The following is a 26,779-nucleotide window of genomic DNA, read 5'->3' as shown; positions in this document are numbered from 1 at the left end:
ATGAAAGCAACACGGGGTTATGTTCATGCCTTTGACGAGTTTACTGAGCACTTGCTCTCTGTCAAGCTGGATGGAGGTAGGAGTTCCAGTGGACTGTAGCCACTTTCCTTGGTAGTCTAATTGAGGAGATCGACTGTCATCAGATAGTAACTGCACACAGGGACATATGAAATATAAACTTGGTACAGAGAGATGGGCAGAGTTCCCGGGAATGCCGTCCTTGTGTGTTCTCTCTTATAAATTCACCTACAATTTACTCTCCCACAAGACAGTGCACGGGCCCACATTACCTACATGAGATCAGAGTCTCCAGTTGGTTTCTGTGCTAAAAGCTAACAAGGGATCATTTCATATGGATTATCTCAGGTAATCCTCACAACCACTCTATGCGGTATCATGAAGGCCAATCACTTATTTCAGATCAACAGTCAGAAAGCAGAAGATTCTAGTCAAAATCAATCAGAATGAAATTTATGTACCTAAGCCTTCACTGTATAGCCTAAATACATGCCAGAGAAGAGACCTGGGAGTCTATTTCAGACACAGTCTAAAATTGAAGATCTATGGAGATAGGACTAAGTGTCTCCGTACTTGCTGACACCAAGTTCATGAGGAACATCTGACATGGTCTGTGTCAGCAAGTCAGTAATCAAGAGAAGAGAGACTGAAGCACTGAAAAGATCTGCAATGATCCCGACACCTTAGGGAACGATTCTGGACCTTGGCCAGGATATCCAGTAAGCCCTAACTGCCAAGGCCCAGGCAACTCCCTGTCAGTTAAGGGCAAGCTAGGAGCCTGAGACCTGAGGGCTACGGAAGGCCTTTCCCTTTAGCCAGCTCTCCTCCTTGGGACACGTCTGTGCAGAGGTCATGGTGCGCATGGCGGGCAAAAGATGCTAAGTCGCTTAGTCATATCCAACTCTGTGCAAACCCATGGACTGTAGCCTGCCAGGCCTCTCTGTCCATGGGATTTCCCAGGCAAGAATATCGCAGTGGTTGCCATTTCCTTCTCCAATGTAAATATGCAGTTTTTTAAAGGTGGAAATGTTTGTATTTGCTAAGCTTCCTAGGTCATGTCTAGGACACAAGAGTTTTCACTCTTGTGAAAGCTTAATTGCTCACATTGTCCCTTTCAGCTTTTCATTGTTGACCTGTACAAAATGTAGGAGAAAACAAATAAGCACATAGAAAATACCCAGTCTTGAATAAGTACCATAGTGAGAATGAGATACAATTTCTCTCCCATTTTATTAGTAATGATGAAAAACATCATCAGAAACTGACCAAACAGTGACAAAGAGGCTCTGGTGAAAAGGCTTTCTCATGCAGCCAATAGCAGGGCTGCCCATTGGTAGAACTTTCTGGAAAGAAAAGAGGTAATATCAATGAAATGTAAAATGCCTTTAATCCATGAACTCTTCTTTCACAAATTTATTCCAAGAAAATAATTAGACAAGTGCTCCGAAGTTCACAGAGAGAAAAATGTTATTTATAGGATTATTAATAATATCAAATATTTAGAAACAACCTAAATATTCACAAAAGGATATTATTTGAATAGATCATGCTATAACTAGACAACAGAGTGCTATTAGCCTACTTAAATGACGGTGCGAATCTATGTGCCATAATGTGGAAATTTCTCCATGTTGTTTACTGAAAAAAAAAAGGCTTCCTATAAATCTGCATGTATACGATGTGCCTGCTATGACTGCGAATGTTGCGCAGAAAGTGCCTAGCATGCACCTCACTAAACCACTGGTGCACAGTGGCTCTTTCTGACAGTGAGATATCAGGCGATTTTTTTCCTTCCTTTCTTTATCTACACTATTTTATTTTTTTTTTGCAATGAACCTGTAACGCTTTAAAAATAGAAATCTGTTTTTAAAGATTAAAATAAAACATGTCAGGGATGTACACATTTCCTAGAGGAAAAGCAAGGTGAAAACCAGAATAGTGGCTGACTTTCAGAAGGAAAATGTGAAAGGACTTTGAGACCTGCCTGACAGCCTAACAAGATTAGTCCTTTCCTAGTTCTGGAGAAGGTAGAAAATCCCAGTGGTTAGGAGATGATGCTCCAGGGTCAGTGCTTGGGTTCACAGGGTAAACGACTTGGGACAAATTACTTAACCTTCTGTGCCTCAGTTTCCTCATTTACAAAAGGCATGACTGACAGTGCCTGCCTCTAAGACTGTCATGAAAATTATTAAGGACAAAAATAAATGGACACCTATGACAATGCCTGGCACATAGCCAAAGTTCAGTAGATATTAGCGCTTAGGAAAACCAGCTTCAGAAAATCGTAGCCTAAGTGATCTGTGACCTGAGCTCTGTAATGAGGACTTTGCATGCACGGGCTCATTACTTCTCCCATCAGCCCCACATAAATGCAGTGTCTGTGCTCTATGTCATCTCCATATTACAGATGAAAACCATGAGGTTAGGAGAGAATAAATACTGTCCCAAATCCTTCAGCCAGGAAGGGACAAGGATTTGAGACCAGAATGTGAGGAGTAATTCTAGAACCTCATTACAGGTTGACAATTTGTTGGCATTAGATGAACCCTTTCCTCTTTCAGGACCTGCCACCATCTGCACCAGCCTCACTAGGTTAGCTGGCCCTCTTAAGGTAGTTGGGATCTGGGAAAGCCAAAATTGCTATCGGCATCATCTGGTAATTCCTGGGAAGAGCAGAACACTGAGAATCAAGGCTTAAGCTGCACCCACAAAATGAGTCCCCCCAGCAGCAAGTGGAGAACATCTTGGGAGCAAAGCACCCATGCTTAGAGAAGCCAGAGGTTTTGATCTTTATAATAAAGCTGAGTGCCACAGACAGAATATTCCCTCGAAGACACCCAAATATGGATGGACTATTTTATCACTCTCATAGTCTTTTAAAATCCTTTGTTCAACACACAAAGGCTTCACACTTGCCTCATTTCACCTCATACTTGAAGCAAACAGATTCACTTGCCCCATAGTCCCCTGCATCTCGAAGGCCTGCACAGGTCTTCAAACTCTGTATTCAAATCACTACCCTGAATACCAGGAAGATCCCAAGAGGACAAAATCATCACGTTATGGGTAAGAACCCAGACTTTGGAATCACAGACTCCTGGGTTCATCTCTCAGCTCCTCCACTGGGTACTTAATATCTCTGAGCCTCAGTTTCCTCATCAGTCCACAGTGGATCATAAAACCTCACAGTTTTGTTCTAAGGATTAATGAGATAATGCAGTATTGGGAAAGCAGCAGAGCCAGAGTTTAAGAGCAAAGACTCTGGTGCCAGAATATTTAAGTTCAGACTTTGGCTCTGTCACAAGCTGTGTGTCCTTGGGCCCCAGCATATTCAAACTGTGAAATGGGCATTATAAGAATATCCACCTCTGTAGGGTAGGGAATGAATGAGCTATGGCTTTGAAAGTGCTTAGAACAGCACCCGGTGCATTAGTGAGTACTTGATAAACAAGGGTTGTAATGAAATGCAAGTAAACCCCACAGCACAGTAAAAATAAATGGTAACTGTTATCATTACAAGGTACACTTTCCATGGAGAATTTTATGCACATTTATCTCCTAGAAAGCAATTAAAAATGAAAAACCTGGGTGAAAATCTTGTTCTCTAGCAAGTGTTTCAGGCCTAGCAGAGAGAAGTCACTATCTGATTGCCTAGCAGAATCCCCTAGGATCCCCATCCCCATTCCCAGGCTCTTCTCAGCTGTATTCAGCCATCCTCTCTGAGTAAATACTCGTTAAGCACTCACAGTGAGCCTGAAGGAGGGCTAGAAACATCTAGTGGTTAAAAAAAAAAAAAAGGCTTCAGCTCCTGACACCCTGGAGCTTATAGGGTAGTGGGGGAGATAAACATTAAATAAATACATAGACAAATGATTATTTAGGGATAATAAAATTTGTGTTTTAAAGAATGTGATACAAAGATATTGAATCTAAGGGAGGTCCTGATATGATTTAGCACCAGAGGTATGTGTGAGGGAGGAGTCATTTGAAAGACATTTAAGCTGGGGTTTCATGGATGAATAGGAGTTGGCTGGGTGAGTGCCTGGGAATGAAAGGAGGAGATAATCCAGGCAGACAGGCATTTTGCTTCAAGGCCTGGCAGCCACAGGTGCCTGGCTCACTAGGGGAACAGACACAAAGGCAGCAAGTTGACTTACTCTAGACCACCCACTCAGAAGCCCTCAGCTGGGAGACTGGAGTTTGGAGAGAAACCCAGGCCCACAGGAGCTGAGTTCTCAGCTGCATCTGTTGTCTCTTCCTTTTCAGACTCTCTTGCGTGCTGATAAACACTGCCAGGTCTCTGACCCCAACCCCAAGTGAACAAAGTTTTGGGCTCAAATACCCAGAGGCTGCTAATGTGGCTCACTTTTCCCACATGTGAACTTCAGCCAAGATGCCACAACAGGGACTCTGCCCTCTGAATGCCCCCTGGATGTCCACGTCACACCCCACTGGGTTCTGTGAGGCTATTTAGGAAGATAAGTTTCGCTCACTGAAGAGAAGGGAGACAGCATGAAAGAAAACAATGGCCTCAAAGGAGGAACCTCTGATTGACATAAATGGGGATGTTCCATTAGGAGCATCATGTACCAGGCAAGAAGCCAAGGCCCGGGTCCTTTATTTCTCCACCTGTTTACATGTGATGGGAAGAAGATGTGTTTAAGGTTCCTGTAGTTTTACACTGGGAACTGATGCTCCTGGAAAGGAAACCGTATGTTCCAGACGTAGCAGGTTTCTTTTGGAATTCACACATTGGGAGTCTGGCGCTCTCCTCTAAATGGGACTTTTGTTGTCTTTTTGTTCAAGACCGCAAGCTTCTTCCAGGATCAGAACTGCCAGCCAACCTCCTCTGATAAACAGCCCACCAGCTCTCATGGTAGATCAGAGGTTTAATAATTAGCCTAAGTTTTTATTTATCTAAGTGGTAATTACCACTGAGATGGAATAATATTTTAACTGCAGGGGAAGCCTTATGGAGAGCCCTCTCCCCTCTAAGTAAAACCTACTGGCTGGGAATGGCCAACAGAGCTGCCCGTATTCAGAGGCAGGTCTCTGTGTCTGAGATGCTGTCATTAGACGCTGCTGCAAAGACCTCAGGAAATGTGCCCAGGAGAAGTGTACGGTCCTAATCCTTTCAACTGAGGCTCAATGGCCCAGCAAAGCATGAAAGTGAGGCCTGTGCTTCTGAAACGTAACAGTCTAGAGTCTGTGGAGCTGGTGAAGCAACCTCACCACCGCAGGAGCAAATCTCAGCAGGTCCGATTCAAGGAGGATGGCACCAGCAAGACCCCGCCTGGTCTAGCTGAGGTGGATGTCCAGACGCCCGAGGACCCGGCTGTAATGGGCAAGACTCAGGCCTCCAGGCACCATCACCTCCCCACCTACTCGCTCTCCTTTCCCAGGTCCCAGAAGGCAGGGGGCTTTCGGAACATCGCAATCCAAACGTCCCCCAGTCTCAGGAAGCATTTCCCGGTTTTCAAAAGAAAGAGACTCACAGCTAGCAAGTCCCTGGTAGAAATGCCGACAGCATCCCAAAGTGCCATCCAGGTGAACGGCAATCTCTCTGAGCAGGACATTGTGTCCTCTGAACTTGCCTACTTACGGCTGGCTCAGCATCTTGAGGATGGGCCTCGAAGGGTCAAGGTGTCCCACCCATTTCTCCCTAGAATGTCCAAGGTGCAAAGCAATGGGCCTGTGAGCCTATGCTTTGAAGCTGGGACATGGAGAGCCTTGGAGAAAGTAACAGCTGCCATTCAGGTCCCAGATGATATTTACCACAGTCCTGCCTGGGCAGGAAGGGAGTCCACTTTGAGCCCAGACCGGTCTGCTGAGATTAGCAACTCCATACCCCTTTTGGCTGACAGGCGTCCAGGTGATGGAAGAAGACAGCTGCCACCAGATTCAGAAAGTATCCCCTCCTGCTTAAATGCCCCCAGTAGAGCCAATCACACGCCTGGCACAGGGAACCCGCAACCCGAATTGCTTTTGCCCAAAGATAACTCCGATGATAAAGATCCTGGCCCTCTGTCATCTAGGTCAAAGGAAAGGTGTGCTCCTTCACATGCGCGGACTCACAGCTCCCCTCCACCTGGCTCCCAGAGTCAGCCAGCCCAACCAGGGGGCGCTTCAGACTGTTCTTCATTGAGTAACAATTACCAGGATCTGCAGTCACTCCAAACGAACAGTGAGTCAGGATCTGCCCCTGTGTGCCAGGAGCAGACGGCAAAGAACCCCATCAAGTCAGACATCCCAGAGCTTCAGAACTGTCCAGGAAGTGGTCACCTCCCCTCCTCTCTCCTCAACCAGGAGACCAAGCAGCAGAGGGTGACTGGCGGGATTAACCCAATTCACCTGGCACAGGGCGAGCTCTGCGACCTCCAGGGCAGGCTGCAATCTGTGGAGGAGTCTCTGCACTCAAACCAAGAGAAAATTAAAGTCCTTTTGAATGTAATTCAAGACTTGGAGAAAGCTCGAGCTCTCACAGAAGGGTAAGGTGGATTTGGGGGAGCGGGGGCAGGGTAAAGTCATTTGGGAGGATAAGGGCAGAGAGAGACCCTTGCCTTCCATTTGTAAAATGTCTCCAAAATGTTTAAAATTCTATCGTTTCCCCAAATTATACGCAATGGTCTCCCTTTGTTTGGACCGGCTTTCACTGGGTTGTAGGCTTCGGTGGGTTTCCACGATGATTGGTTTTTATTTCCAAATGACAAGAGGTTGGAGAAAGGGGACAATGAAGCAGCAGGGTCCAAAGTTACTTTTTATTAAGATGTGGGTCCGGTCAATAAACTAGAGGGGAGAATGATAGTATGCAGGTTCTGCCCCAACCCTATCCCTGTAGGGAGTTACTATATTTGCACAGTATTTTAGCTATTGGTGTGACTGTCACAGAGGACTTGAGGTAGCCACTGAGCTTACTGTTGACCTTCCCCTCCACTGACCACTTTGAAGGCTTGAGCCAGTCCATCATGCACCAGCTAAGTAGGGACTGAAATGAGATCATAATTCCACAGAGAGAAAGAAGCTTCAAAATGCTTTCCTGGGTGACTCAGCATCCGTCTGAGGACAGGAAGGCAGTTATTTGTTTAGGTGTGGGATGCTCCTTCCTTGAAACAGTGCTCCCTAAAGCCTGAGAAAAAGGAATGGTGAAAGCTAATCAACAAAAGGGTAGGGAAAAGAAGAATTAATTAACTGGCATTTGCTGCTAGGAATCAGAGTCAACACTGCCTTACAAGAGAGAAGCACTGCGACGAGACAGGGAGAAACGCACTGACCTAAAGGGATCAGGGGTTTTAATCATCTCCTTCTACTCACTTGCAAAGTCCCTCAGTTTCCCCATTTATCACGTAGGGGTAAGAATAACTGACCCATCTCAGAGGATTATTGTCAGCATGAAGAAAATCCAGATCCCAAAGTGTTTAAACATCTAAAAGCATTCTAGAAACGTGAGATCCTATTGATACGGATTTCTTGTTTCTTTGTTTGCAATGATCATGAACCTTCAGACTTTGGAAATCATGAGAAGGACAATGCTGTGCAGCAGGAAATGAGTCTGTAGAGTGTGTGCATCCCACGGGGCGTTTGCCCATAGATTTATCTAGCAAATGCTCTATTTTGCAGGCGCAACTTTTATCGAACTGGCCAAGATCTCAACAACTGCAGCACCTGCCAGAACACGGCATGCATCATATACAGGTACCTGGCCAGAAGGGAGGCCTGCTCTGTAGAGCACACAAGTTGCGGGGTCCACGGAAGACTCTTGAAATCTCTCTCAGATGCAAAAGTCAAGAGAGGGGGCAAAGGCAGAAGGCCTTTGGATACATAAGACAAAGAAAGAACACAAGGTTGTTTGACTGCGAAATGTTAACATCTGGTTTCAAAGGGGGCATTGTTTTGTTTCCTCACAATAAGGTGCATGAGCAAATCCTTTTGAGACCGTCACCCTCCCCCTTCCTGAATACTAAGCACAGGCACCTTGCTAAGCTCTGCATGTCCCTTCGCATCTCGTTTCACTGTGCACCTCTTAAAGCAGGTGTTCGTGCCCTCAGGGAAGTTTAGTCATTTGGCCCCACTCACATATAGCATTTTCAGAGAGCTGAAGGGGATCTCAAATCAAATATTCAGAGACTCAGGACTCAGATCCGTATCTTTCTGATACCAAGCCCTATTTATGATCCTGACTGTTGTACCGCACATCCTACCCCTCCACAGCAACTACCACATGCCAAGCAATTACAGTACGTCAAGAACTGTGATAAGCACTGTATATTCAGTTCTAAGTATGTGGCTTCTTCCAGCAAGAGGTAAGGTTGCGGCATTAGAGTGAGCTTTCAGAAGAAATAGAAGGGAAGCGTCTAGAAATGTGAGTAGGGCTCCTAGAAACAGTGGTAGGAGGCCTCAACTAGGAGTCAGGATCCCCAGAACTACACCTGCTAACACGTGTGGCTCAGTTTCCTCATCTGCAGAGTGAAGCAATTATTCCTCTTGAGAGCTGCCGTAAGGAATAAATGAGAAGATACTCGTGAATGCCTTTTATAACAGTAAAGTGAAAGTGAAGTCGCTCAGTCGTGTCCGACTCTTTGCGACCCCATGGACTGTAGCCTACCAGGCTCCTCCGTCCATGGGATTTTCCAGGCAGGAATACTGGAGTGGGGTGCCATTGCCTTCTCCAGGTTATAACAGTAAACTTCTGTACAAATCTGGGCGCTAATTCCTGTTATTACTGGATCGATCAATGCCCATTTAGCTGGTGGTCTACTTTCAGTGGCACAGTGGGAAAGTGGTCAAAAGCAGTCATTTCAGGTGATGGCTTCTAATTCTGTTTGACAAAAGGATATAGTGTGATTTTCTCTATTACTTTTCTCTCTTGATGAGAAAGGCAGCTAGGGTCTGAGCAAACTGAAGCCCGACTGGGTTGCCTGTGTTTGTTTGTTTGCTTTTAATGTCTCCCTCTCTCCAGTAGAATCCTGAGATTTCACCCTAGCAAGGGATGGGCACCAGGAAGTCAGGGGCTCCTACCTCAGGTGAGGTCTTGGACATTTTCTCACTGAACCATCAATTCTTTAAACCTAAAAGTCACAGGACCACAAAGTGTTTTCATCAAATACCAGGAGCTCAGGATTGCTCACAAAAATATGCCCTTTACCTTAGTGTGAAATATCTCCTCTTAAAAGGAAGCTCTGGAAAAGGCTTGGGCATTGGAAAGAATAATTAAGAAGTCTCATCAATTGCTTACCTTTGTTCCTTCTTTTTTCTTAATATCCCCTATTTTAAGCAAATTTCCTATCACCAGGAGGACAAAACTCATTAAATGTCTAGATTCAGGGAGGACAAAATCTTTTTCTCCTAAACAAAAAATATGTACAGATATTTTTAAAAATAACTTTCTTTTTTTAATATAAATTTATTTATTTTAATTGGAGGTTAATTACTTCATAATATTGTATTGGTTTTGCCACACATCAACATGAATCTGCCACAGGTATACACATGTTCCCCATCCTGAACCCCCCCTCCCTCCTCCCTCCCCATACCATCCCTCTGGGTAGCCTTAGTGCACCAGCCCCAAGCATCCAGTATCATGCATCGAACCTGGACTGGCGATTCATTTCATATATGATATTATACATGTTTCAATGCCATTCTCATTTAAAGTTTGAAAAGTCTCTTTTTCCCAGCTGCCAAATGATATATTTCCTATTATCTTAAAATGACTTTCTATTTAGCTTCTGTAAGTTAAAGGGACAAAAAATCATTTCCCCATCTTCTGTGAGTTTCATGCCCTGGCCTTGGGCAATCCTTTCTGACCTCTGAGTCTCCTTATCTGAAAAATGAAGCCTTTGATTAGATAGTCCTGATGGTCCCTTTCAGTTCTGACATTCTGGTGCTCTAGGTTGAATTAAAAGTTTATATTTATATTTGCCTAAACTATAACCTTCCAACCAGTATGAGAATATTTACATTTTTCTAGTACGTACGTCAAATGTCCCAAGCAAACAGTCTAAATTGACCCCTGAATGGGTTGGCAAACCTTCATCTACACATCCCTTTCCAGTTTTCCAAGAAGAGCAGCCACTGCATGTATCTACCCCTCATCACCATTCAACGCCAGACTGCTCGCCCAGACAGTTTCTATATCGTTGTGTCTAAGCCATTGTGAAGGAACAGGCAATTAGCCTGATGAAAGCAAAGAGATCAGCACAACATGCCCGTCACAGTAGCAGAGGAAAGATGAGAGTTGTCATTTTTTTTTTCTTTTTTGACATTTCAAATGACTTCAAACCCTGTGTTGTGTCCTGGACAGTCAGATCTTGCAAACTAGTAAATAAGTGATGTGAAACAGTCATCCTCAGGCCCTGCGCAGCTGCAGGCTCTCTCTCTGATGACGGATGGACGCCCAGTGCATGTCACTGCACATAAAGCGCATGAGCGCAGCATGGACTGCCTGCAGGGTCTTCTTCCCCGGAGATGCTGTAACTAAGCTAGCAATCCATAAGGTTTTCTAAGTGGCTTCATCAGCTGAAGGCTATGGCTATGTTACTTGCTTCCATCAAGACAAGTGGGGTCAAGGGTTCCATCCGAATCATTCTCCCAGCTTCAAAAGGCGTCTTCTGCCCACTGCTCCTCAAAGCCTCATTGGCTTTCTTCTTTCTAAGGTGCACTGTGGTAGATCCTCCCTTCCCAAGGAGAAGAGCACCAAAATGGATGTCCAGAGATGTCATGCATGCCTCTCAGGACCTTCCATAGCCCAGGAAGAATAAACTCCTTGGAGCTCTGACTGCTGTGGGACCCAAGGGAAGGCGGCGGGAATTGGCTGTATGACTCAAGCTGGTTCCAGGCTGTTTAGTTCCCAAACACTGCTCACCTCTCCTTAGCACTACTCCTAGGACAAGTTACTGAGAGGGTTTCTGAATGCCTCCTGCGGTACTCAAAATTAAATAGCATGGAATTACTTAGTGAGAAGGTTGTTCTCTTTTCAAATTGATTTCAATTCTTCTGATTTACCTAGAGGGAAAAATCTGCGTTTGGTGCTAGAATGTCTTCAAAACCTTTCTAACGCTTACTTATCACAGTTCTTTGCTAACAGTGAGCATGTTTCAAGTTCATAGCCATGGGCAAGCAACAGTTCCCAACCAAAATGTAATCATTTCTAATTCTTTATGGAAGCTTTTAACTTTCAAAACTAATCCTCCTATATATTCACTGTTATGCAGGTCTCCATTTTCAAAAGATATATTGCCTGCTTTGTATACATGTTTTTTAGTATAAAAAGTGAATTGATTTAAAGAGAAAAAATTAAGTACATAATTGTGCAAGTGGTGTGGGGAGTCTCACCAAAACCTTGCAGGTGATAAATAGCGATTACAATTGGGAAAACAGTGCCCTAAGGAATCCTCTTCCTTTTCTCTTCTCAAAGTCATGAGCTCTGTCCAAACCACATCCCTCCTCCTGCTCTCAGCCAAGCTTTTTCTCCTCCAGCCATATCTCCCTGCACTTCATCTTCACAGTCACTCAAAAAATAATCATGGAGCCTCTTTGGAGGTCTTTGACTCCACTGATCATGCATTTATTTTATGGATGTAGCTCCCAGGAAAATGTCTACCTGGTTTAAGTTAAAATGCCTCAAATGTTTTAAGGGAAAAGAATTGGAAGTTTTGCTCAGGGAGAAAAAATTTCTCCTATCATCCAGGTGTGTTTCTTAGGAAATGGAAATCAAGAGCAAGCAGCAAACTAAACCATTCTGAATGGACGAAGGGAGAGACTGGCCACCTAAGATGTGAAAGGTGCTAGAGAGGAGAAGGTGACAGAAGAGCTCTCGTTTGTTCAGGGGTCTCCGTGGACAGACGGTCTCCTCTTCTCAGCCTCTGTGCATGGCTTGAGCGGCACTCATGGATTTTAGTATCAGTGACATCACCTTCCTCTAGCTTCTATGAGTGCTCTCTCTTTATATATATATATATGTATACAAACATATACATATGTATAAACTACCTACGAATCTTTCCATCTTGATATCTCAAATGTACCTCAAATTATCAAGTTCACCATACACATTCCACTCCTTCCCAAGAAGGAGCCCCTCGGCAAGCACACTCCACTTCTATACCATTTCTCTTGTGACGCTGCAACACAGTGTTTATGAGCTTCTGTCCTTCAGCAGAAGAGCAGCATCTCAAAGTCATGGCCAGTGTCTAATACACAGTCAGTGATCAGCAGAACCCTCAAAGAAGGGAATAGCCACACTGACTGGGGTGGGGTGGAGGGTGAAAAGCAGTGGCAGGCCTGAGACAGCTATTTAGATGGTCCTGAAGTCAAGGCGGGCTTCCCAGGTGGCACTAGTGGTAAAGAATCTGCCTGCTGATGCAGGAGATGTGAGAGCCTCAGGTTCAATCCCTGGGTCAGGAAGATCCCCTGCAGGGAGTGCATGGCAACCCACGCCTGTATTCTTGCCTGGAGAATCCCATGGACAGGGGAGCTTGGAGGGCCACTGTCCATGGGGTCACAAAGAGTTGGACACGACTGAGTGCCTAAACAACAACCAAAGTCAAATCAGCGTGACAACTTTTGTGTGTCCTTACCCTTGGGTGGGGAAAGAGAAGGTCTTAATTAATCAAGTAATTTTGTTAGGGAAGGAAGGCTTCTGTGCAGCAGGTCTTCAGTAGATCTCTTGGAACTGAATCAAACAATGACTGAATGTGGTACATGGATTTCCAATTTTCAAATACCTGGAACACTACAAGATGGAGCTTAGTCAAGTCTTCCAGTGATGACTCAGAGAACTTGTTGCAATTCACAGGACACTGGGATCCTTGTTGATCACGGACTTCCAACACTCTTGCCCAGTGCTTCTGTACCAACTATGGTAGGAAAGCAAAGTCTGATTTGTGGAAAACTGCACACTCCATCCAGGCCATCCCGTCTCCCCGCTACAGTGCCTGAACCGCACCAGTGACGTCTTCGGAAGCAGGAACTAAGGCACTAGGTCTGCAGGTTCTCTTAGTAACACATCAAAACCCAGTGTAGTAGACAGAGTGATGTCCACACGAGATGTCCACATTCTAATTCCTGGACCCTGTGAATACGTCCCCTCACCTGGTAAAAGGGACAGTGCAGGTGTGATTAAGCGTCTTAGAGGACAGGATGAGCAGCCTGGAGGGTCCAGGTGAGCCTGATGTAACCATATGGACCCTTACAAGGGAGAGACGAGGGCAGGAGAGGGAGACTCAGGGAAGGAGATGAGACACCAGAAGCAGAGGGAGGAGTGACGTGGTCACAAGTTAAAGAAGCCGGCAGCCTCCACCGGCTGGGAAAGGCAAGGGATGCCTTCTCTCCTGCAAATGCCAGAAGGAACACAGTTCTGGTGCCACCTTCGTTTACAGTTCTGGAGGCCTTCTGACCTCTGGCTCTCTAAGAGTAAAATTTGTGTTTTTTTAATACTTTGGCCACCTCATGTGAAGAGTTGACTCATTGGATAAGACCCTGATGCTGGGAGGGATTCGGGGCAGGAGGAGAAGGGGACGACCGAGGATGAGATGGCTGGATGGCCTCACCGTGTCGATGGACGTGAGTCTGAGTGAACTCTGGGAGTTGGTGATGGACAGGGAGGCCTGGGGTGCTGCGATTCATGAGGTCGCGAAGAGTCAGACACGCCTGAGTGACTGAACTGAACTGAAACCCACTAAACTTGTGGTAACTCATTTCAGCAGCAGTAGGAAACTAATGCACCTGGATTAAATCCTCCTAATTCATAAACTACTCACATCTAATTGGAGGTTGGTTTATTTGACTTTGATGATTTTTACAACTAACTCTGACAGCTAAGGGAAGACAAGGATCTGTTGGGATGAAAATTAGGGAAAAGAAATGAGAGCTGCCAATTACTGGGGCTTGCCAGTGGCACTAGTGGTAAAGAATCTGCCTGCCAAAGCAGAAGACATAAGAGATGTGGGTTTGATCTCTGGCTCAGGAAGATTTCCCAGAGGAGGGCATGGCAACCCACTCCGGTATTCTCGCCTGGAGAATCCCAAGGACAGAGGAGCCTGGTGGGCTACAGTCCATAGGGTTGCAAAGAGTCAGACATGACTGAAGTGACTTAGCATGCACACATGCACCAATTACTGGTCATTATAAATGCTTTTGTTTTCATATCTGATCCTAACCACCAGATGAGATAGAAAAAAATACTCCCATTTTACAGGTGAGGTAACTGAGGTTCAGGGACTTGCACGTTATTCATGTTAGACAATGGAGACTGAGAGTGAGAGAGTGTTATTCTGAAACTAACAAATGGCAATATCAAGATTGGAACTTAGTCCTCTCTGCCTGTTGGTCAGATTCCATGGCATGCTGCCTTCAGAGGCCAGGCCTGCTTGAGAGTTATCAGGGCTCAGTGGAATGTTGTATGGCTGAGTTCTCCTCGGCCAAGGGTTTGTGTTTATGATACAAGACACAAATGGTGTTCTCAAAGAGGATAGCAGGCCATCTGCAGCCATCTCAAGTACCTGGGAATACTTGTTGCTGGCCTTCAAGCCCCAATCCTGCTGGCTCAGAGAGGTGGGGAGGAGGATGGGAATCTGTAGGTACAGCCAGCCTCCCGGGAAAGTCTGATCCCGAAGAAGTTTAAGAAACATTCAGCTAGGTAAAGTCAGAGTCTTGAAAGGAGGTGGTGGCAGTCGATTTACTAGAAACGTTTGTGACATAGAAAGCTCTTGCTGATAAACTAGTCCAGAAACTAGCTTTTGTTTTAAATGCATCATTGGAGAGACACTTTAACTTTCTGCTTGGCTTCAGTTGCAGGGTTAGTGGTCATGGACAGACCTAACTAAAGGGCGCAGGTGAGGGTGGAAGAAAAGGGAAAGGAGAGGGGCTTGTTCACAGAGTAAGCGTCTCTTATGACGCCTCCCATTTGCAGTGAGAAGAGAAAACAAGCTTCTGCCAGTCCACGTCGGGGCCAGGCTCTCATCTTGCATTATTTAGGGGGTTCATTTGTAGTCTCTCCTTCCTCCCACACCTCCCAGCTCCTCGGACCTCATCTGAGAGCGGGAAGAGAATGGTAATCCCTGATTACTTTCCTCCTCCAAATAAGGTGCAGACCAATTAGAGCCCAATTCTGCTCCCAGGCCAGGAGCTCAGATGCTAGGAACTGCCCTCTGGGATGTCCTGAAGGAGCAGTTACAAACGCCTGCCAGGGCGGGCATGCAGAGTGCCGTCCTGCGCCACCCACCCCGCTTCAGGGAGGGGTAGTCATGCAGGCTCCTGACCCCGGGCATGTGCGTGACGCATCCTCTCATTTCCTCAAACTCTATAGACCATAGGCTGCCTTTTTTTTTTTTTTTTAAATCATTACTGATTCCTCCACTGCTAGGATCCTCCAAGCTAGGCAGAAAAAGTTAGGGAGATACAAAAGGAGATTTGCCACCAGCACCTCCCTTTGTCCCTGGCGACCAGCATCCCAGTTCTTGCGCCCCCTCACTGCTTTGACATTCAGAACTTATCATAATGAGTCTCTCTGGAAAACAGGGCAAAGCCATACAGCTGTGTGTGTGCCCTGTAGGAGAAAGGCCAGCCAAACCTTCATCCAACTAAGGAAAGAGGCTCCGGAGGGCTACATGAGTCACTTGGGGTTGTGCAGTCAGAGGTGTAGAGAACCTTCTTGACTTTCTTTTGATGGTTAAGTAGTTTGGCCACTGGGCCCTGGCCTTGCCTGCCACTTAAAGCTATCACCTAACCAGAGAAAACAGCATTTCACTAGAAATGCAATATACCTAGGTCTGTGAATTTGTTTAAGATGCTCTCCCAGCAAGAAGCCAGGGGAACTGTGAGAGCCTTGTCCTCCAGCTGCAGTTCTCTGTCTGGCCAGCAGTGAAGTCTGTAGTGAAAAGCAATCACAGAGCACACAGCAGAGTAACGTGTGCTCCTCCTAGTAATCACAGATGCCTTTGCTGCTGTCGTGTCATTGCAGTACGGACTGATCAGTGTTCAATTCAAATGCAGGAACGTGAATGTTAACGGCAACACTTTACAGCACCCTTCAAACAACTGCCACTAAACACAGCTCAAGTTGTCTCTTTTGAAAAGAGGCATAAAGTTTGAGGGATGTTGTGGAAACTTCTCTGAGCCTTGACAGCTTGGTCTCCCAGACATTTGCCATTAGCTCCCATTTCTCTCGGTATGTTTTACTCCTTTCTTCTTTTCCCTCAAATAGAAGGGGAAAGAAGAGGATTTATAGCATCAGCAATTTGTCTGCAATAAAAATGAAGCCTATTTTAATGCATTAATAGCTAAACTGGCTGAAACAAGCCATAAATATAACATCAAGCATGCTGAGAATTTCACAGGAATTACAAATGGATGGCTGCTGGCGTGCGGGCCACAGTTGACCACAGAATGACCCAATCTTTACTTCTCTGTCAAGTTAATGCTACAATCATTACTATTTGTTGATTCAGGCACTGCGCCAGGCATTTCACTAAACAGTGTACATGTATCATCACTTTTCAGACTCCCAAGAACCCTTAAATATGGGTCTGGTTATTATTCCCATTTTACGGATGAGGAAATGGAGACTTGGGCAGGCCATGTGATGTGTCCAGGATCCACCAGAGCTAGGGCTTAAACCAGTCCCTTTTTCAGAAGGCATTCCTATCCTGTCCCCTCTTACCTTCTGACCGTGCACCATCAGTGAATATCTGTATTACAGTTCTCTGAGGTGGCCTTCTCTTTCTGAGGACTTAATGTGAAGACATCCCTAACACAGAGCCACAGCACCCAGAGTGCAGACCTCTCCCACAGATGGTGATCAGCAGGGAGATCTCTGCAGTGTGGCCCTGCTTATTTATGCACCAAGAAGAGAACCTGCAATTCTCCGGGGACTTGTCAGCACAGATGCCCAAGGAGAAGGGGCGTGCTTGCTGGCTTGAAATGGCTGTGATCCATGAAGCTTAAAATTGTATCCTATAAATAATGAGCACGCTGGTCATTAGGAGGAAGTTTTAGAAACAATATTCCTTTCAGGCTGGGGAAAATTAAAAAAAAAAAAAAAAGCTAACTAAAGTTTCTACTTTCCCGGACTGTGATTCATCCACAGAGACACTTTCCAAAGTGCTGTGATTTATCCAAGTGGACAGAAACCCAACCACCCTCGCTGAACCCATTGATTCTTACAGCTAATTCCCTTAAAAAGAAAGCTGCAGGAGGTCAATAAATCTGTGGTGCACCTGGGTTCTGTGGTGAGAGGGGCCACAGAAGCACTCCAACAGAGACGAAGAGGTAGAGAGAGACTGGCAAGCAGTTTCATCTTCAGGGAGACGCCACGGATCATTAGTTTCTCAGCCAACTTGCTTACAGCATCTGGACTTATGGTTCATCACCATGCTGCTAAGCCGCTTCAGTCATGTCCGACTCTGTGCGACCCCATAGACGGCAGCCCACCAGGCTCTGCCGTTCCTGGGATTCTCCAGGCAAGAACACTGGAGTGGGCCGCCATTTCCTTCTCCATGTCTCTTGGTAAAGGAGCAAGACCCACCTGCTGAGAAGGATGAGCAAAGGGCCACTGCAGAACTCAGCAGCCTACAATCAGACCCAGACCTGCAGAGCCCAGACACTGCCTTGAGTACACAGCCTCCTTGGGGTGACTGTCTTCTCCGAGTACACAGCCTCCCTGTCAGGACATCCCTGCAGTTGGGAAATACTGTGGCAGGGTGGGCTGGTCACCTGGGTCATGAAGGGTCCTCCAGTGGCCCAGCCCACATTGAGACTTGTTCCACAGGGAGATGTGAGGTCACTTAGGTGCACTGGGCCGGGGTCACCATCCCATTGCACACCCATCTGGTAACCAGGATCCCATACACACTGAATACTACTGTTCTGTCAGTGCTCTGTAGCTTGGTGTACAAGCTTTGGAGCCAGACAGTCTAGGCTCAAATCCTTGCTCTCTCACTTACTAGTATGTGCCACTGGCAGAATATTTAACCTCCTCTTGCCTCAGTTTCCTCCTCTGTAACATGAAGATAATGTTCATCTCATGGGTCTGTGAGAATCACATGAGGCATGAGAATTGCTAAATTTGTAGTATGATGTATGGAATAGAGTTCATTCCATAAAAGATAGTCCTCCTTCTTCTCCTTTTTCTCCAACCTCTTCTTCATTTAGATTACCATGTGTCCTCACCTAACACGACCAAGGTCCAGTTCAGTTGCTCAGCTGTGTCTGACTCCTTGCGACCCCATGGACTGTACACACCAGGCTTCCCCGTCCATCACCAACTCCCAGAGCCTACTCAAACTCATGTCCATTGAGTTGATGATACCATCCAACCATCTCATCCTCTGTTGTCCCCTTCTCCTGCCTTCAATCTTTCCCACCATCAGGGTCTTTTCCAATGAGTCAGTTCTTTGCATCAGGTGTCCAAACTTATTGGAGTTTCAGCTTCAGCATCAGTCCTTCCAAAAGATATTCAGGATTGATTTCCTTTAGGATGGACTGGTTGCATCTCCTTGCAGTCCAAGGAACTCTTGAGAGTCTTCTCCAACACTACAGTTCAAAAGCACCAATTCTTCAGCACTCAGCTTTCATTATAGTACAACTCTCACATCCATACATGACTACTGGAAAAACTATAGCTTTGACTAGACAGGCCTCTGTTGGTAAAGTAACGTCTCTGCTTTTTAATATGCTGTCTAGGTTGGTCATAGCTTTTCTTCCAAGGAGCAAGTGTCTTTTAATTTCATGGCTGCAGTCACCATCTGCAGTGCTTTTGGAGCCCCCAAAATGAAGTCTCTCACTGCTTCCATTGTTTTCCCATTTATTTGTCATGAAGTGATGGGACCAGATGCCATGATCTTTGTTTTTTGAATGTTGAGTTTTAAGCCGGCTTTTTCATTCTCCTCTTTCACTTTCATCAAGAGGCTCTTAGTTCCCCTTCACTTTCTGTCATAAGGATGGTATGATCTGCATATCTGAGGTTATTGATATTTCTCCTGGCAATCTTGATTCTAGCTGGTGCTTCATCCAGCATTTCACATGATGTACTCTGCATATGAGCTAAATTAGCAGGGTGACAATATACAGCCTTGACATACTCCTTTCCCAATTTGGAACCAGTCTGTTGTTCTATGTCCGGTTCTAACTGTTGCTTCTTGACCTGCATATAGATTTCTCAGGAAATTCCAGACCACCTTACTGTGGTAAGAATTTTCCACAGTTTGTTGTAATCTAGAGTCAAAGGCTTGGCATAATCAATAAAGGTGAAGTAGATGTTTTTCTGTAATTCTCTTGCTTTTTCTATGATCCAAGAGATGTTGGCAATTTGATTTCTGGTTCCTCTGCCTTTTCTAAAACCAGTTTGAACATCTGGAAGTTCACGATTCATGTACTGTTGAAGCCTGGCTTGGAGAATTTTGAGCGTTACTTTACTAGTGTGTGTGATGAGTGCAATTGTGAATAGTTTGAACATTCTTTGTCATTGCCCTTCTTTGGGATTGGAATGAAAACTGACCTTTTTCAGTTCTGTGGGCACTGCTGAGTTTTCCAAATTTGCTGGCATACTGAGTGTAGCACTTTCATAGCATCATCTTTTAGGATTTGAAATATCAACTGGAATTCCACTGCCTCCACTAGCTTTGTTCGCAGCGGTGCTTCCTAAGGCCTATGTGACCTTGCATTCCAGGATGAATGACTCTAGGTGAGTGATCACACCATCATGATTATCTGGGTCATGCAGATCTTTTTTGTACAGTTCTTCTGTGTATTCTTGCCACCTCTTCTTAATGTCTTCTGCTTCTGTTAGCTCCATACCGTTTCTGTCCTTTATGTGTCCTTCTTTGCATGAAATGTTCCCTTGGTGTCTCTCATTTTCTTGAAGAGATCTCTAGTCTTTCCCATTCTATTGTTTTCCTCTATTTCTTTGCACTGATCACTGAGGGAGGCTTTCTTATCTCTCCTTGCTATTCTTTGGAACTCTGCATTCAGATGCTTATATCTTTCCTTTTCTCCTTTGCCTTTAGCTTGTCTTCTTTTCTCTCCCTAGACAACCATTTTGCCTTTTTGCATTTCTTTTTCTTGGAGATGGTCTTGATCACTGCCTCCTGTACAATGTCACAAACCTCCATCCATAGTTCTTCAGGCACTCTGTCTATCAGATCTAGTCCCTTGAATCTATTTGTCACTTCCACTGTATAATCATAAGGAATTTGATTTAGGTCATACCTGAATGGTCTAGTGGTTTTCTCTACTTTTTTCAATATAAGTCTGAATTTGGCAATAAGGAGCTCATGATCTGAGCCATAGTCTGTTGCCACTCTTGTTTTTGCTGACTGTATAGAGCTTCTCCATCTTTGGCTGCAAAGAACGTAATCAATGTGATTTTGGTGTTGACCATCTGGTGATGTCCATGTGTAGAGTCTTCTCTCGTGTTATTGGAAGGGGGTGTTTGCTCTGACCAGTGCATTCTCTGGCCAAAACTCTGTTAGCCTTTGCCCTGCTTCATTTTGTACTCCAAGGCCAAATTTGCCTATACTCCAGGTATCTCTTGACTTCCTACTTTTGCATTCCAGTCCCTTATAATGAAAAGGACATCTTTTGGGGTGTTAGTTCTAGAAAGTCTTGTAGGTCTTCATAGAACTGTTCAACTTCAGCTTCTTCAGCATTACTGGTCAGAGCATAGACTTGGATTACTGTGATATTGAATGGTTTGCCTTGGAAATGAGCAGAGATCATTCTACCATTTTTGAGGTTTACCCAAGTACTGAATTTTGGACTTTTTTGTTGACTATGATGGCTACTCCATTTCTTCTAAGGGATTCTTGCCCACAGTAGTAGATATAATGGTCATCTGAGTTAAATTCGCCCATTCTAGTCCATTTTAGTTTACTGGTTCTTAAAATGTCAGTGTTCACTCTTGCCATCTCTTGTTTGACTTCCAATTTGCCTTCATTCATGGACCTAACATTCCAGGTTCCTATGCAGTATTGCTCTTTACAGCATCAGACTTTACTTCCATCACCAATCACATCCACACCTGGGTGCTGTTTTCGCTTTGGCTCTGTCTCTTCAGTCTTTCTGGAGTTATTTCTCCGGTGATCTCCAGTAGCATATTGAACACCTACTGCCCTGGGGAGCTCATCTTTCAGTGTCCTATCTTTTTGCCTTTTCATACTGTTCATGGAGTTATCAAGGCAAGAATTCTGGAGTGGTTTGCCATTCCCTTCTTTAGTGGACCACGTTTTGTCAGAACTCTCCACCACGACCCATCTGTATTCGGTGGCCCTACAAGGCATGGCTCATAGTTTCATTAAGTTAGACAAGGCTGTGATCAGTTTGATTAGCTTTCTGTGATTGCGGTTTTCTAGTTATACTCTCTGGTTACATCATTTTCTTCTTAGAGTAGACCCTGGTAACAGCTAGGCCATGGGCTAAAACACCTGATCCTTTTTAGGAGAAAGGACTAGGGGTCAGGAAAGCAAGCTGAGATTCTGATCGTAACTCATGGTGTGACTCCCTTCACCAACTCACACAGGGAAAACAACATTCCTAGATTCCTGAGCTATCATGAAGATAAAATGAAAATGCAGACCTGGTGTGTTTGCAGTTTGAAAGTGCTATATAAAAGTAAGAGGTTTCTATTGTTTATTTCTATCTAAATTTTTTTCTTCTTGTGTCTCACCCAACTTCCTTTGGCCAGCCAAGATGCTATATCCAGAATCTGACTCTTGTTTGCTTTACGCATCTACACATTTATCTACTCTTTGCTTCTCACTAGTTCTTCTTCCAGACAAGCCATGACTTAGGCCTCTTGCTACTTTCAATTACTTAGAAAAACATTCTCCAGCTTTCCACCTAGCATGATGGCTGAAGCATTGATCTGTCAGCTAGATTAGTGAGGTGCCCTCAAGAGGGAAAACGTCAAGCTTGCTTGCATTCTTGGTTTACACACATCTCACTTTCTAAATGCAAAGTGGCACCATGCACAGACCTCTTGTCTGGGAATGGCTCTAAGACTCCCCAGACAGTGAACTGGGCAGCCCTGAACAGGAGTCAGGCATTCCATGCATCTTCAGAGAACTAACCTTACAGACTTTGAAGGCTCCAAACTATCTCAATGGTTCTGGGCCTGAGTCTTGTAACAATTTCTTGACCACTATCTGCTACCCACGTCTCGCCCCCCACCACTGTGAGTCAGAGTTCTCTGCAAACTAAGCACCCAGCACTTCCTGTGGATGGAGAAGATATAAGGGTGAGAAGGTAGGGAGAGAAGGGGGGGATGGTTGGAAAAGTCATTAGTATTCTATCGTGATATCAAACCCAAGGCAGGCAGTCATTCCCTAGAATCTGCAAACAACTCTCTGCTAAAAGTTTGCTTGAATTCTCTCAAGCTGGCGTTTTAATCCCTCTTTGAAGAGGCTGTTGAATATGGTGTGGGTTAGCCAAGTAGGAAGTTGAGGGGGATCTCCTCTTCTCTACCCAGCCTCAAAACGAAAGACAGATGGGAGAGGGTACTGCCCCTGTGCATTTATAAGGCAGCTGTGACCGAAATAAAATATATTCCTTCTCCTCCCTTCTAAACTAAACAGTAGTTTGTCAAAAGGATGGGTAAGAAGAAAAGTGACAATTTTCCTTTATGTTAATAAATTACTTTGGCCTAAAAAACATTAATCAATTTCTTTCCAAAGGACACAGGGTTCTCTATACTCTGTTATTTGCCTGGCCTTGAAAAGAAAGTCACTTTCAATCCCCTTTAAATTGTCATGACTAGTGGGGGCATCTGCGGAGCTCCCTAAGTCCCAGTGATTATAATGGAACCCTGTAGTGTTTCCATAGAAATATAAAGAGTGTATTCTTCCCTGAACGTACATGGCGGGGTAGAGGGGAGCGGGTGAAGACTGATGTTTCTGGCAAGGTATACAATTACTGAAGGGCCAGAGGCACGAGTGAGGAGGTGAGGCATTCACTCCCTGAGACAGGAAGACAAAAGACTTGGTGGAGTGGGCAGAGACCCCATTCTACATGAGGACACTCCCCCTGTTATTGTCCCCCTCTGTACAGCTACCTGGTAAGGTCGCTTCAGAAGCTCTATTTTCATCTGGGTCTTAGAAAGAAAAGCAATTTGCCCAAGGTCACCCAGCCAGTAAGTGGCACTGCCTCCGTTCAAACCCAGGAGAATTCCACGCAAGAGCCCTTTCTCTGAGCTCTCCAGTGTGCTGTGCTTTACCTTGTGAGCTGAGATAGACTTCACATTCTGTCTCCTGGCTCTTCCGTTTCCAGGCCTGCCAGTTCTAGACACATTTGAACATACCCAGAGCATTGTTTTTTCCTAATCAGTACTAGGACACTGCTATGAGTCTTGACACACTCGGGTGCTTTGTTTTGGCTGTTTGTGGCTTGAATTAAGAAGTCAGAGAAATGTCACATATAAGGAGAAGAAGGAAGCTGGTTTGTATGTTCATATAATTTGGTAGAGATATATGGATGAAGAGCTGGAGAGCAGGGGTTGTTGAGATATATACAAGACAGTTTTTAAAGCAATTGTTAGTTTAATCACCTGTATCATACACTGGGAAGCTACAGCCAGCATCTCTCTATCTCACTGTTGTGTCCCTATAACTGAGCAGTGTCAGGCCTAAAACAGGATGGATGGCTGAATGCATGGATAGATGGAAGAATGGATGGGTGGATGATCGGATGGCTGGCTAGATGAATGAACAGATGACTGCATGGATGGACGGATGGTTGAATAAATGGATGGTTAGATGGCTGGCTGACTGGATGGATAGAGGAATGGTTTGATGCACAGATGGATGGATGATGGATGTTAAGATGATGGGTGGATGGCATTTCCTATCTCTAAAAGCTGAGGAAATTCCTAGAATGAGCAGAGGGTGCCTACTTTCTTTGGCTCTATCCCATGTGCTAGAAGGAAGGTAATTTTCTGCCTTGTGGAAAGAGGCAGGGTTGTTTCAGGAGTCAGGAGAACTGAATGTGGATGTTCTCTGTATGTGAATTAATACAAGAGAGGGTGAGAATCAGGGTTTGCAACTGATTGTTTTGGATTCCTTCCTTAAAGCAACATGAGGTTGCCAGAGACAATGCTTCCCCAGCCTCTGAACCCATCTCCTTAAATTTCAGCTGGGGAGAGGGAGCTGTGGGGAGTGGCGACAGAAGCCCACCCCAGCTTCAGGGGCAACAGGGCTGCATCCTGGACAGCACATCCTGGAAGTGGGAGCTTTAGCGTGTCTCTGTGGATACTTCTCTTCACTGACCTGGCAAAATTCTGAGCTTTGGTTAGAAGATCTCTAATGGACATGGATTGGGGTAGACTCCGGGAGTTGGTGATGGACAGGGAGGCCTGGTGTGCTGCGATTCATGGGGTAGCAAAGAGTCGGACACGATTGAGCAACTGAACTGAACTGAACTGAATAGCTCTTGATATTGGCTAGCATTTACTAAGGACACAGAGTCATTAGTTACCAGTGTGAAGAGGCCAGGGATAATGCCTGTCTGTCTGTCTGTTTAATATTCCACTTCTGGTACCTAAACGAGGGCCTGGTGCATGAGAGATACTCAATAAATGTTTGTTGAATGACTAGCTGAATATTAGATGTTTGTTGGTATCGATCTCTGAACTGAGTGTTCTATGTGCATTCTACTGTTTATACATCACTGGGATGAGTAGTATCATGCTTATTCTTCAGTTGAGGAGACTTCGGCTTGAATATGAGAAATGACTTTGCCACGATCTCACAGTTAATCAGTCATGGAGCTTTGCTTAGAAAAACACAGCCCGTGTTACACATCCATTCTATAAATCACACATCCATGAGGATGTCCCTATAGAGGAGACCAGGGAGGAGCAGAAAGTGAAAGGATGTAAGCTGAAGAGAGAAAACCTGGAGGAAGCTTATCAAATATACAGAAATAATCAAACACCCACCCCTGATGGTCCCTGAGCGTGGTTGTTAAGCCCCTACTACTGTCATTAATGTTGTTACCATTAATATATTATATCTGGCTCTTGGCTTTGCTTCTTTACTTAACAGTGAGTCCTGGGTAGCCTTATGCTTGTGCTGACTTCATACTATTCCTTAATGCAGACATATTTAAATATCCCCCTTTAGTGGGCATCTCCTGACCGCCACTTCTCTTTGTGTTACTTTAAGTGTACATGTTGGAGTCACTAGCGTACAGACCGCATGGTCTCATCTGCACACAGGTCTGTGAGGTAAGCGTGACACTGCTGGGGACCAGGGTCCTCAGGGGCTGAGAGAGTCGGAGGCTGAAGAGCCGAAGCTCTGGCTTGGATGGGTGATCAGGCTCCCCCTGGCCTTTGAGGGCCTGAGAATCAGGCCCGTGGCATCAGGGATGGTCAGCCTGTCTTGTAAGTCTGGCTCAGGCTTCTCAGAGCCGGCAGAGCCGGGCCACAGAGCCTGACTCCTGCAGACACCTCTGCAGACGGTGTATGGGCTGCCTCTGCCCTAACTGTCTAGGAGACTTACCTACGGAGGAGCTGCCAGAGCCAGAATGCTTGCGAGAAGGCTCTTAAGCTTGTAGCTGTGTTTGTTACCTGGTTTCATGCTAGAACTCTCAGAGGGCCCAGAGATGAGGAGCCAGCGTGGGAGTGTGTGTGTGTGGGGGTGGGGGGGAGTGCAGAGTCGCAGAGATGGTGCGTTCTCCTTGTTTAGCAAGGAGGAGAAGGAAAGGTCTCACCCAGAAGAGGAGAAACCCCGTGCTGGCTTGTCAAGTGGCAGATGGGTCAAAGCCTCCTACCCAGCAAGGGCTGGAAAGGGGCTGTCACTAGACAGACACTGAGCGGGTCCTCTACGCCCACATCACCTCCTAGAGACCCAGGACCAGAGTAAGTGCTGCCGAAAAGGCACATCGTCATTGTCACATGTGAGTAACAAAGTCCCCAAATAGCACCTTGTCACTGGACACCCCAAGGTGGCTTACTGTCTGCCAGGCACTGCTCTCAATTCTTCCTGTACATTCTCTCACTTAACTAACATAGATTCGTTGTTGTCCAATCACCAAGTCATGCCCAACTCTTTGTGACCCCATGGACTGCAGCACACCAGGCTTCTCTGTCCCTCACTATATATGTATTTATTCCAAAAAAAGCCTTTGAGTCAGGGGCCATTATTAGATCCATTTTATGGGTAAGGAAACTGAGTTGTTAGTTTTATCACATATTTCTCTGTATTACTTAAATGTTGTTATTATGAGGTAGTTTTATGGATAAAGTGTATGTAAACATAATGAACAATCAGAAGCATTAAATAAATGTCAGAGAGAGGTTGGAACAACTTTAACTGGCCATCTACTATTAGGGTGCCATGTTATGTGCTTCATTTAAACTTAGAAACATCCCTAAGAGGAAGGTATTACACATGCCAATTCCATCAATGGGAAACTGGAGATTCAGAGAGACTGCACAGTTGCCCCAAGGTCACAGCCAGCAGGCACCTAAGCATCTGGGACTTGATCCCAAAGCCTGGGCTCTTCTCTGTCTGTTGGACACTTGGTGACATTCAATCAGTAAGTGCTGATTTGAATTTACTTTCCTTCCTTCCTCTCTGTGTTTTTCAGTGTAGAATATGATTTCCGGCAGCAAGAAGGCAGGTTCCACGAAGTTCTACAGGGTCTGGAGGAAGCGGAGCTAGCTGAGGAGGCCTCTCCCCCGCCAAAGTCCCCAGCAGAGCCTCCAGTTCCCGAGAAACAGGACTTAAGGCGGAAAACCAAGAAGGTGAAGAAGAAGTGCTTCTGGTGGATCTGA

At 45.3% G+C, this 26,779-nt stretch overlaps 2 protein-coding genes across 2 annotated transcripts in view; one reads left to right on the top strand and one right to left on the bottom strand.

Moving 5' to 3' along the window:
- The window catches only part of DOCK2 (dedicator of cytokinesis 2), a 474,846-nt gene that overhangs the window by 213,414 nt on the left and 234,653 nt on the right, over positions 1–26,779 (bottom strand). The gene's annotated exons all lie outside the window — the stretch shown is intronic.
- Positions 1,837–26,779, top strand: INSYN2B (inhibitory synaptic factor family member 2B). The gene is made up of 3 exons (XM_069556006.1): positions 1,837–6,506; positions 7,636–7,710; positions 26,593–26,779. Exons 1-3 carry the CDS (start codon positions 5,167–5,169, stop codon positions 26,777–26,779), a joined length of 1,602 nt encoding a protein of 533 aa, XP_069412107.1. The 5' UTR covers positions 1,837–5,166.

The sequence above is a fragment of the Ovis canadensis genome, chromosome 16 (assembly GCF_042477335.2).
Source record: "Ovis canadensis isolate MfBH-ARS-UI-01 breed Bighorn chromosome 16, ARS-UI_OviCan_v2, whole genome shotgun sequence".
In the NCBI taxonomy this organism is placed as follows: Eukaryota; Metazoa; Chordata; class Mammalia; order Artiodactyla; family Bovidae; genus Ovis; species Ovis canadensis.
Note: the sequence above shows the minus strand (reverse complement) of the source record. Positions and strands in the feature narration are given on the sequence as shown.